The following is a 12,576-nucleotide window of genomic DNA, read 5'->3' as shown; positions in this document are numbered from 1 at the left end:
TTCGCTAGGAATAGTCATCTGATTTCTTCAGAAGCATCTTACAGAAGTCATTCAAGCTTCTGCGGTAGCTTCTTTTGGTTTGCACTGGGAGGTTCATCCCAACTTCTTCAGCAGGTTTCTAAACAATATCATTGGAAGTTCCTTTGTCGAAAATGGCTTCAGATTTCCTCGGAATTTTTTTCCTTGACTCCCCCAGAAATTTCTTCTGGCTTCACTTAGAAAATTCCTTTCACTTTACCTAGAGCATTCTTCCGATTTCCGTTAGAAGATCTTTAGACTTCTTCTGGATACTTTCTCCTTAGATGTTTTTTATTACTTTTCTGGCAAAATGTTTATATTTTTCCCCCAAAAATACTTTTAAAGGTTTTTTTTTTCGGGAAATTGGATCAAATTTCTCAGGATGTTCCGGGTAGGAAACACTACTTTCAATCGATAAAATAGTTGAAAAATATTGTCACAGCACACAAACTTCTCATGTAAGTTGGACTATCAACAGCAACCGGTGCTAATTCGGCACCCTTTCCATTCGAACTGCGCGTTAGACCTCTTCAGGAATCCCACAGAAAGAGCGCAGAGTGGGTGGTGCCATCAACCCGCCGCTTTTCCTCGGCTGTCTTTTTCTGTTGGTTGAAGCTAATCACATTCGAAGAGTGCTATCGGTAGGAAAATAGTCGAGAAATACTAGTGTTAAGACGGCACCACCCAGAGCGCACTTCGGGAGATTTGTGTGTTCTATTGTCTATCGCTATAAATGACCCTGATTTCTAGACCAGTATGATTCATTACATGAAAAACCTGGTCAACTACGTTTGCTTATTCACCAACATCGTATAAGATTGAAACTGAGAGGCTAAGTATGTATAAGGTCAAAGGACATTAGATCGAAGAACTTTAGGCCAATGGACATTAAACTTACGACATTATGATAAACGACGAAAAGCCAAAGGAGTATAGGCCAAAAAGATCGATAGATCGAAGCATGGTAGACCAAAGGACGATAGGTCAAAGTATATTTGGCCAAAGAACAATACGCCAAAGGACGATAGGCCAAAGAACGATTGGTCAAAGAACGAAAGGCCAAAGGATGGCAGGCCTCAGGACGATAGGCCAAAGGATGATAGGCCAAAGTATGATAGGCCACAGGACGATAGGCCAAAGGTCTATAGCCCAAAGGACGATAGGCAAAAGAACGATAGACTAAAGGACGATAGGACAAAGGACAATAGGCCAAAGGACGGTAAGCTAAAGGAAAATAGGTAACAGGAAAATAGGTCAAAGGAAAATAGGCCAAAGGACGATAGGCCAAAAAACAGTTGTCCAATGGTCGTTGGGCTAAAGGACTTTAAACCAAGCACGTTAAATCAAAGGACGTAAGGTTGATGAACGTTAACATTCCTAATGCATTAGGAAAAAGTTACACATTGTGCAATACCGGGTCAAAAAGACCCAAACTGCAATTCCCAAGTAACAATTTTGGATTTTTGAGGATTCTGTAGACCATGATTTAGATTTGTAGAATACTATAAAACCACTATAAAACTTGCAATGTTACTTGGGTTTGCTCCCAAAAATCAGTTTTTGAACCGATCTTTGATCTATTGGCCTCAAATGAAAGGCAAAAGTACCTAGAATGGCACCCTGAGCTGATTTTGATCAATTTGACCATTTCCATCATCTGGAAACGGTTCCGAAAGGGCCCAAAAAGGACACTTTAAAACCTCATGTAGTCGTACCGTCCGATGACTCAAAATTTATGATTTTTCATCCACAAGAAAATAGACGTGAACCAAAAATGACACTTCCAAAACCTTATATACTGGTACCGTCCAACATGCTTGGCATACACAGTTTTGGTAACGAACTGCTCATTTGCTAATAAATTTGCACACAGTTGACGAAACATAGTTCTCTTTGAACCAATAGATAGAATAGGGCTTAAGCTTGTTATAGATACGAAAAAAAAACAGATTTTAATTCTAGTAATAAACTGTATTTGTTTTTGCGTTGTAAAAATTAAGTGAGAAATGCTCGCTACACATCTCGGACTTTAAGTGTAAACATTCATTGGCGTTGATTCAAATGTTAAGATTTACCTACTCTTTGTATATATATGGTAAGCTATGATCCTAATCTATCAATTACTTTGAAGAAAAACAAATTTCAACAACAGAGTGAAAAGTTATTAACAAATGAGCAGTTGGTGTGTACAGCTGTGCATGCCAAGCATGCCGTCCAACGGCTTAAAATGTATGATGTTTCATCTAGAAGTAAATAGGCATCATGCCATTTACCAACAAGTGAATCTGGCCACATCTGGATACCCCGAAAGCAGTTCTGGAAGGGCCTTAAAAAGAACACTTCCAAAACCTCATGTACTGGTACCCAATTAGGTACTGCAGCGTGCCGTCACAAATGAACTCAGTGTTAATCGGCTGAACCTTTTTGACAGTTCAGTGGTACTGTTTACAAGCACTTAGTCGTTTTTTCGAAAAATATGTATTTTAAAATTTCCGAATTTTAACTTGAAAATTTTCGACGAAATGCGTGGTGAAAGGATGTTGCTCGTGGACATTGCAAAAGTGTGGTTTAAGTCTCACTGCAATCTGAAAAATTATCCAGAAAATCTACCCAAGAAAAAATCGACTAAGTCCACGTAAACAGTACCACTGAACTGTCATCAGATTGAGGTTAACCCCGACGGTGCAAAACCTAATTATGAACAATAATTTACATTCATTTCGTGCATTCATTTACATTCATTTGCCTCTAATTTTTTTCATCAACAGAATTCTGTAAAATGATGAATGAAGCTTTTGTAGCTACAGCTTTTGTCCCAAAGACTTTGAATTGAGACACGCATAGACTGCAGCCAGAAGAAACAAACGAACAATTGGTTCGTTCTCAATGATGAAAATAGTGTTTAATTATTTTAAAGAAATATTTCGAAATGTGCAAATTTTCTCAACAACATTGCGGCACTGTATGAAAGTCATTTGAAGCCACTCTAAGAAACATGGTTGCCAGTGACATTGCCAAAAGATCCCTCAAAAACCGTGCTGCTGTTTTAACAGAAATTTTCTTTGCGCGTCTTTATCAACGTCTCTGCTTTTGTCAACATCTTACATCTGTATATCGTATGCATTATGAACCAGAGCGAACAGCACCCACCATTATTTTTCAGTGAATGCAAATTACATTCACTAAAAAACAATAACAAGTTTTGCTCGATCTACATCGTCATGCATATGAGATACAGATTTGAGTTTCTTACAATAGTTGTAGTTAATACTAAAACCTACAAAAGCATCAAACATGATTTTACGGATTTCTGTTGATGAAAAAAGTTAGAGGCAAATGAATGTAAATGAATGCACGAAATAAATGTAAATGATCGTTCATGATTGGGTACCAGTACATAAGGTTTTGGAAGTGTTCTTTTTGGGGTCCTGCCAGAACCGGTTTCGGGGTATCCATATTTGATCAGCTTCACGTGTTCGTCCATGGCATGATGTCACAAGTAAATATGTGGATAACAAATCTTAAATTGGTGGTTAGATCCACCTTGGCAAGATGTCTATTTATTCTATTACAGTTTGGGTCTTTTTCGACCCCCTAATGCCCAATGTGTCACTTTTGTTCTAAGCACCTCGCTTAGAGGTCACTGAAAGCAAAATGTTCGTTTCCGAAAGTTAGGAAAAGTCACGAAATTTCAGGTCTCTATCATATTTTGTGACAAGGTTACAGCTTTTTTAAAGTGATGCCGGGTCAAAAAAGACCCCAATGCACTAGGAAGTTTAAGCCAAAGGACGTTAGACCCAAGGACGTTAGACCCAAGGACGTTAGACCGAAGGACGTTAGACCGAAGGACGTTAGACCGAAGGACGTTAGACCGAAGGACGTTAGACCGAAGGACGTTAGACCCAAGAACGTTAGACCGAAGGACGTTAGACCCAAGAACGTTAGACCCAAGAACGTTAGACCCAAGGACGTTAGACCCAAGGACGTTAGACCCAAGGACGTTAGACCCAAGGACGTTAGACCCAAGGACGTTAGACCCAAGGACGTTAGACCCAAGGACGTTAGACCCAAGGACGTTAGACCCAAGGACGTTAGACCCAAGGACGTTAGACCCAAGGACGTTAGACCCAAGGACGTTAGACCCAAGGACGTTAGACCCAAGGACGTTAGACCCAAGGACGTTAGAGCCAAGGACGTTAGACCCAAAGACGTTAGACCCAAGGACGTTAGACCTAAGGACGTTAGACCCAAGGACGTTAAACTCAAGTACGTTAGACCGAAGGACGTTAGACCCAAGGACGTTAGACCCAAGGACGTTAGACCCAAGGACGTTAGACCCAAGGACGTTAGACCCAAGGACGTTAGACCCAAGGACGTTAGACCCAATGACGTTAGACCCAAGGACGTTAGACCCAAGGACGTTAGACCCAAGGACGTTAGACCCAAGGACGTTAGACCCAAGGACGTTAGACCCAAGGACGTTAGACCCAAGGACGTTAGACCCAAGGACGTTAGACCCAAGGACGTTAGACCCAAGGACGTTAGACCCAAGGACGTTATACCCAAGGACGTTAGACCCAAGGACGTTAGACCCAAGGACGTTAGACCCAAGGACGTTAGACCCAAGGACGTTAGACCCAAGGACGTTAGACCCAAGGACGTTAGACCCAAGGACGTTAGACCCAAGGACGTTAGACCCAAGGACGTTAGACCCAAGGACGTTAGACCCAAGGACGTTAGACCCAAGGACGTTAGACCCAAGGACGTTAAACGGAAGAACGTTAAACCAAAGACCGTTGCACCGAAGGACGTTAGACCGAAGAACGTTGCACCAAAGGACGTTAGACCGAAGAATGTTAAACCCAAGGACGTTAGACCGAAGGACGTTAGACCAAAGCACGCTAGAGCGAAGGACGTTAGACCGAAGAACGTAAGACCGAATTCAATGATTTAATCAAGTTATCATGATTCTGAGGCATGAGACATAGCCCGAGCAAAGTAGAATAACAACCCGATATCATCTAGATAACAAGTCTTGTTATCCCAGATATCATTTTGTTTTCAGTTGTTATCGCACAACTTATTTAGTTATCAGCCTTGATCAATTTTTTTATCAGTTGTTATCATGAAAAATTCACTATATATTTATTAACGATGCAAGATTAGTTCAAAACTTTAAATATTATTCGCATTGAAACAATAAAAAAATACTGCTATTCATCCCTAATCATATTTCAGTTATCAGCGTAAGGCTTTGATATCAAAATGATAACATGATTTGAAATTTATGGAATAAATTGGTATGGCTTACATAGTTTGTTATCAAGATATTATTAATGATAACAAAATGAGTTATTTTTGTGATATCCAACGAGTAATTTTCTGTTATCATTTTTGTTATGTTGGCTGTTAATTCAAACATAATGATAACATATTCAGTTATCAAAAAGTGATAACCGGGTAATAGAACTTGTTATCAATTTAATATTTTACTTTGCTCGGGAGGCCTACCCTAATAAAAAAAAAAACTGTAAACGAACGATAACCCAAATGATAGAACTATGCCACAAATGGTTTGGATGATAACCCGAATACGTCGTTAAGCAAAATAACCATAAACATTTTATTAGGGTAGTCAATATAAAAACGGTTTTACCAAGCTGGATGTGGCGAGTTCGATTCCCTGTCCGGTCGATTGCCACCAATATACAAGTTTATGCGTTGGTTGGCATAGACAACTCTCAATTAATAGCTGTGGAAGTGTAAAAATGTAAAACGCCACGCGCCATAAGCACTGCTGCTGCTGCTGATGACGAACGGACACCACCACTCACCACACATGGTAATTGAATAAGCACCGTTCAGCGAGACCGGATGGAATTCAATTTTGAAACCTGTGTCAGGTTGACGGGCATATCGACCAACGGACTGGGCTGCACTGTGTGTGGGAAAGTCGCACAAACTTCATCAGGTTGCCCAAATGGTTGAACGAAGATTCGACTACAAGTCGAACAACCAAATCTTGCAACCAGGTTGCAGTGTTTATTGGCCCCATAATGGGACAACTACATACTACAATAATTGTTGCACAGCTGGGTTGGGTTGGTGCAACGCTGTATCGTGAGTGGAGTGGTTGTATCGTAGAATCCATTAAGGGGCAAATACACACTTCAAACGGGTTGTAAGACACGATTGTTCGAATTTTTATCGAATTTGTTGCTGATAGTTCCTTATGAATCTGAACGGTTGATTTATGATGTTCCTCTAACATGAGCGATGACGATGGAGACAGAATAGACTTCGTTGATTGCTAAAACGGGTAGCTTTTAGTAGAAATGCAAGACAAAAAATCGTATGTACACTAAGGTGGATCAACTTAATAACCCCCTGTTATTCACTGCTTTTTTTAATTCGTGCAAAATTTGAACGAATTTGGATGTAACTCGATTCACGGGAAAACTTTAAATTTAGTATGAAAAATTGTATGGGAAATGGAACGATCTTATTCATTCACTTACCAAAAATTCTAATATTGCTCAAATTTCACCAAATCTCAGGATTATATTTGGAATACTATGAAAAAACAACTTTGTCGAAGACTGAAAATTTATTTGATCTTTGTACAAAAAGCTGGTAATCATTAACTATAGGCCAAGGGTCCCACACGTACCCTACACCCAATCGGGGGATGTAAGATTCGCTTACAATTATGTGGGATTCATCATCGGAGGTTGTCTGTGGAGACCGCATGAACGGAGGATGCTATATACCGAGCTGCGGTTCAATGCAAGAAAATGGAGAAAGAAAAATGTGGAGTGTGATTGAAATAATCATGCCGAAAAAAAAAGAAGGTTGCCGACTGAGACTCGAACCACGAACGTTGCAATTATCAGACCAGAAGCGCTCATAGCACGATAATTTCATTCTACATGCTTTTACTGCTGAACGAAAATTGGAGAGTATCGAAGGCAAGTGTGTGCGTGGTTGTACAATGTTTTAAATAAAAACCTTGGTGGTATAGTCGAAAGCATAGACAGAACACGAAATAAAAAAGGCAAAAAACCATTACATCGTCTGTGAGGTCAACTTATACCATTCGGCTGCGGAGGATGATAGGAAGTGCAACTAACATTCAATAATAGATTTTTGTTTTGCGTGTACTACAGCTCATATAAACGCATCCCTAATAAACAAATACCATAAATGAACTGTATCCCGGATGGGTAAACTATCCCTCAAATGGTTTGGATGATACCCCGAAGCTCTCTTTTATGGTTATTTTTATTACGAAGCAATAGGTCTAAATTAATAATAAATTTTATTTTTCAGAAGTCTAATCGATGTGCAGTCTACGGAAAAGTTCACCTGCATAATATTTCCAATCTATTTGCGATACTTGGTGAAATTTGAGCAATATTTGAATTTTATACCAGATTTATAACAAGTTCTGATACCCGGTTATCAAGATTTGATAACGGAACATGTTATCATTGTGGTTGAATAAACAGCCACATAACTAATATTATAGCAAAAGAATACTGCTTGGATATCACAAAAATAACTGATTTAGTTATCATTGAAAACATCTTGAAAACAAACCCTGTGAACCATGCGAATTTTTTCAACAAATTTCAAATTATTTTATCGATTTGGTATAACAGCCTTACGCTGATAAATGAAATATGATTGGCAGTTTGATTGGAAGTTTTGAACTAACCTTGCACCATTTCGTATTCTTTCATGATAACAACTGATAACAAAATTAGTCGAGGTTTATAACTAAATTAGTTATGTGATAACAACTGAAAACAAATTGATATCTGGAATAACAAAACTTGTTTTCAGGATGATATCACGTTGTTATTTTACTTTGCTCGGGAAATGAATAGATTCGTTTCGTATGGGACAAAATTTAAAATTCTACCACAAATCCAGATCATAACCAAATTTGTTCAAATTTGGTATCGTTGTTGGAGACCCCAATACACTTCGGAAGAGCAGTGGGGAACATGGGGTTGTGATTAACCATATCCATATCCAGAACTACCTATTGTAGCACACTTAAGCAATCAGAGATGTCTATTAAGCAGAATGAATCAGGTGATAATATTCGTCGGTGTGTTACAGACGGGGTGGATCAACATCGGTAAATTCTTTCGTTTTTATTTTCATCGCTTGAGTATATGCTCGATTATTTAATGTAGAATTTTTTTTTTCTCTTAGACCAGAAAATACATGGGATATGATAAACAAACTTTTCGACTATTCACCTAAAACTCAAATAGACAGGTTTATCTTTCAATGTCTGTGCATTGAATAGAATAGAACATGATGGAGGCACAATCCAATCGACCACAAATGTTACTATAAGAGTACTGCAAAAATTCTTCCTCTACGTATAAACTGGAGGATCAAATGGTTCCTTTGTTAATTAAGAAGACTATTTCAAGGAAATTAAAACAAAATAAGCTAATATGACACAGCAGATAAATGCTTAACACAATGTAAATCGCTAACTGAACTGTGCCACACTATGGGCGGATAGTAAAACTTTCGCCGTTAAAATCAATGAGGCTGCATCTTTTGCAAAAAAAAAAAACAATTTAGCTGGTTAAAAGCTCAATCAGCCTGATTTTCTGCAGCTAAATTTGTTGATTCATTAGTTTTCAATGCTTGATGTACTAAAAAAATATTTCCTATAAATAATCATCCAAGTTTTTGCATTAATATGTAATGATCGAAATGTACTTTCCTTTCACAAATCGTTTTGGTTCCAGAAATGTACTCTGGACGTTAACAATCATAAGGATCAATAGCGTGCATATTTACCTATCATTATTTCGATGAAGATAGCAACAAAGGTGTCAAACCAGAATAATTTTCAAATATCTCAAAAAAAAAGGAAAGATTTGCCTTCGACAAAGATGTGGAGAACAAAATTTCATAAAACAATCTTTTTCAGATCTACTAAGGTTCATGCAATAATGCAGCCATATTGTAAAAATTTGTAGTTTTGTTCTTTATCACAAAATTTTGGACCAGTATATTTTTTATTCTGTCATTAGGGTGACCATTTCAATGTTAGGATGGTCCAAAAAATGAATTTGTTTTAAATCACTTTTTTTTAAATCATAATTTTTGGCCGATTTTAAAATATCAAATGAAAGGAAGAACTTTTAACAAAAAATAAAATAATATTTAAAAATTGGGATTTTGTTTTGATATATGTTTGAGTTTGTTTTTTTTTAATCTTTCATGGTTTGAAAACAGAGGGCGCAATATTTTTTTTTTTTTTATATTTTTCCTTAAAAATCGAAACTTCGTGGTTTTTTTTCGTTTTTGAGTTATTATTTTATTTTATTTTAAGTTATCAAGTTTTGGGCTTCTGCTCAATACTCTTATGTGAATAGACTACCATGCGTCGTGACCATGTTACAGTCGCTATAAATCAATGGAGACGCACAAACCATGAAAACCATAAAAAAAAAACAAATACAATCAATGTTTTTCAATAAAAAAAATCCCAAGTAAAGAGTATTTTTAATAACCTTTCATTTGATATTTTAATCTTTGAAATCGGCCCAGTGAACAGAAGAGTATTTGGGCAAGAAAGCTGGCCAAAATGGCAAAACTCAAAAAGCTGCCTTGCACATCATTTTGCATGCCACTGTGTTCGTAACTCTCCAGTTCACTATGTGGCAACCATTTTATGTTCCTTTGTTTTGTTTTCATCTCGTTGTCGGCTGTCAAAGTTCTGCGGTTGTCGAAATTTTGTTTGAAAATAAGGAAAGTTCTCTCAAAACTTTTTTCGAATTTTAAGCTATGCATCAACCTGAATTAAAATGGATTTTCAAGATAAATGTAGGTTTGTAGAATTTGTTGAACTCAAGAAGCAAAGTTACACTATCGCACAAACCATTATCTCGTTTTGCTATGAAATGGATGAATTTACATTTGTTTTACCTCATCGGATTATTTCACTGCTCCCGAAGACGCCAAGCATCGGTCAGTTGGCTGTAGAATTATTGATTCCAATCGCAAAATTTTTTCTTTCTACCTATAGGGCAGTGTAAAAATAAAGACTTCTACTAGTCGCTAGAGTTATTGAAAGATTTCAGACAGCATTGAAGGAACACAACCAACCAACTTCATCGTGCCAAACATTTTGTTAGCAAGCATAACTCTAACAGATATACCTAAACTATAAGTAGAGAGAGATAGTGCGAGAGAGAGAGAAAGAGTTTGTTTCGCATGGAACGGGCTAAAGTAAAAATACGTTACAGATCGCTGAAAGCGATCAGCTAAAAAGTTTGTCAAATTACTATGTAAATTTGTTTGTAAAGTGCACCAATTCTTTGCAATTATAAAGCAAACTACCGATAACCACGTGCACTCGTAAGGAATACTGTATTTAGAGGGCAAATCTGTATCTCTACAAGCAACCAATACTACCAGCTAGGTACTATTTACACAAGGAACAACAAATTCACGCAAAAGTATATGAACTAAAAACAAACAGCGATATAAACAATGTAAGCAAAACAAATTATTTATGTTTCAAAACGAATGCATTGTATAGAAACTCCTGTGTTATTGTACTAATGGGAAGGTAATAAAGGTACATATATAGGGAAAATGCTTTAAATATAAATCCGTTCAAAGTTACTTAATCCGAAATTGTCTGAATTCACTCGATCCGTTGTAAAACTATCCGAATTGATTAAGCCACCGGAACCCACATTCCCCCCCCCCCCCCCACGTTAGCAATCTAAACAGAACGACGAAAACAGTCAAACTTCCGTGAAACGCACAAATGGCACTCAGACAACCGGTAACGAGCAATAAACTTTTCAATTTGCGCCTGTTGCATTATGCCTTGAAGTACGATAGACACAACGCACAACTCTTCACCACTCCATTCATAGCAAGTACTTACCAAACTCCATACGCGGATCCACAGAGCGTAAATCTCACGCGTTATAATCATCTTATGTAGGGGAGAACAGTACATAACGCACCCCCGGGGTAAGACGCACTTTTTCATTTTGTTTTTAGTTTTTCTTGGATTTTTTAATCCAATTCTAGGATTTATCATGCAGGATTTTTAATTCAGATGCTATGCTAGAAGTGCTGCTTGATAAGACAACAAAAAAGTTACGTAAAAGCCATGAAAAACGCAAATGAAAGTCAGCTGGTGCGTTCTGCCCAGGGGGTGCGTTGTATACCATTCTCCCCTACTCATCTGAGTTCTTTTGTAGCATGATTTCCCCAAGTCACCAACAACCCCGGAAAACCACATACAAACATAGGCACACACACACACGCCACTTCCGAGAATTCCTTCAACCGATTGCTGTTAGCGGTAACATTCCGCACCGTATTTTTTTTACAACAGATGTAAGGTAAGGGAGAACAGCCCATAATGCACCCCTGGGGTAAAATGCCCACTTATAGAAAAACAGCGATAACTTTTCCTCAGATGCATTTTCCGGGTAACGGTTTGTGATTGTTTTCAACTGGAGGTTTAACAAATAATTCTTGATCATAAAATCATGTATTGATCTACTGATTCCTTAAAAAAATTGCATTTTGTGCAAAACAGGACACAGTTGTTAAAATCATCGACTGTAAATTAAGCTTTTATCATCATGTATCACATAAAAAAATTAAAAAATTTACGTTTCGTATATTTTTAGATATTTTACTTGATGAATCACAGTTTACAATTCTATTGAGATTTTGAGACCTTATTTCTGATGTAACATAAAGAAATAATCATTTGAAATACCGCATCCCTTTGCATTATCTACTTGCAGGGGTTATGGTTTGTTTACCATGAGGTGCATTTTACCCCAAATGTTGTGGTGCGTTTTGGCCATTGTTGTCGTGCGTCTTGTCCCAATGTTGTGGTGCATATTGCATCATGAATCAGGCGTTTTGCCCCGCTATCATTTTGGAAGCAATTTAAAAAATACCTTGAAAGTCATGGAAAATCATCCTTTTGTAGTTCTAAATCACTTGATCTTTGTAGAAAACATGGTAATGAACCAAACGCCATTACTTTCTTCTTGATTTTAGTTTCCATTCGCCAGCCATTGACGATTTTGCTTAAAGGGTGCATTTTGCACCATCCTACCCTACAATCATTGACTGATGGTAGGTAGGTGTTTATACAGTAAACCGTTCCCGAGCGGCATGATTAAATGTATGATTTTCCCTCTCATCTCAAGAGACTTCCCGAAGGGCAAACTTGAACAAAGTTCCGATCCTTGGAAGATCTTGTTGAGCAGCAATAGTTTGAAGCTTTACCGGTTCGAAAAGGGGCCCAAAACGCGTGTACAATACTCCGTCGCTATACTTGATTGTGTCGGAAATCGACGCTACCAAAACGAGTACATTTTCAAGATAGAACACGGGTATGTTAAGAGGGATATGCATATTGTGATAGGACTTCCATTTAATTGAACAGGGGTTTACAAATCATGCTCCGTCATACCAATGCACTAGGGCACTTAAAAATATTCCCATTATTTCTCAAAGCATAATTAGATGCCAACA

The 12,576-nt window shown here is 37.7% G+C and overlaps 1 protein-coding gene across 1 annotated transcript; it reads left to right on the top strand.

The window, feature by feature from the left end:
• The first annotated feature begins 3,757 nt into the window (after positions 1-3,757).
• LOC135715290 (proteoglycan 4-like) lies at positions 3,758-4,972 on the top strand. The gene has a single exon (XM_065238624.1). The coding sequence runs from the start codon at positions 3,758-3,760 to the stop codon at positions 4,970-4,972; it is 1,215 nt and encodes a 404-aa protein (XP_065094696.1).
• The last annotated feature ends 7,604 nt before the right edge of the window (positions 4,973-12,576 follow it).

Source organism: Ochlerotatus camptorhynchus, unplaced genomic scaffold (assembly GCF_037179485.1).
Source record: "Ochlerotatus camptorhynchus isolate MF236.1 unplaced genomic scaffold, CSIRO-AGI_Acam_v1.1 ptg000845l, whole genome shotgun sequence".
Lineage (NCBI taxonomy): Eukaryota > Metazoa > Arthropoda > Insecta > Diptera > Culicidae > Ochlerotatus > Ochlerotatus camptorhynchus.
This window is presented reverse-complemented; position numbering and strand designations above follow the sequence as displayed.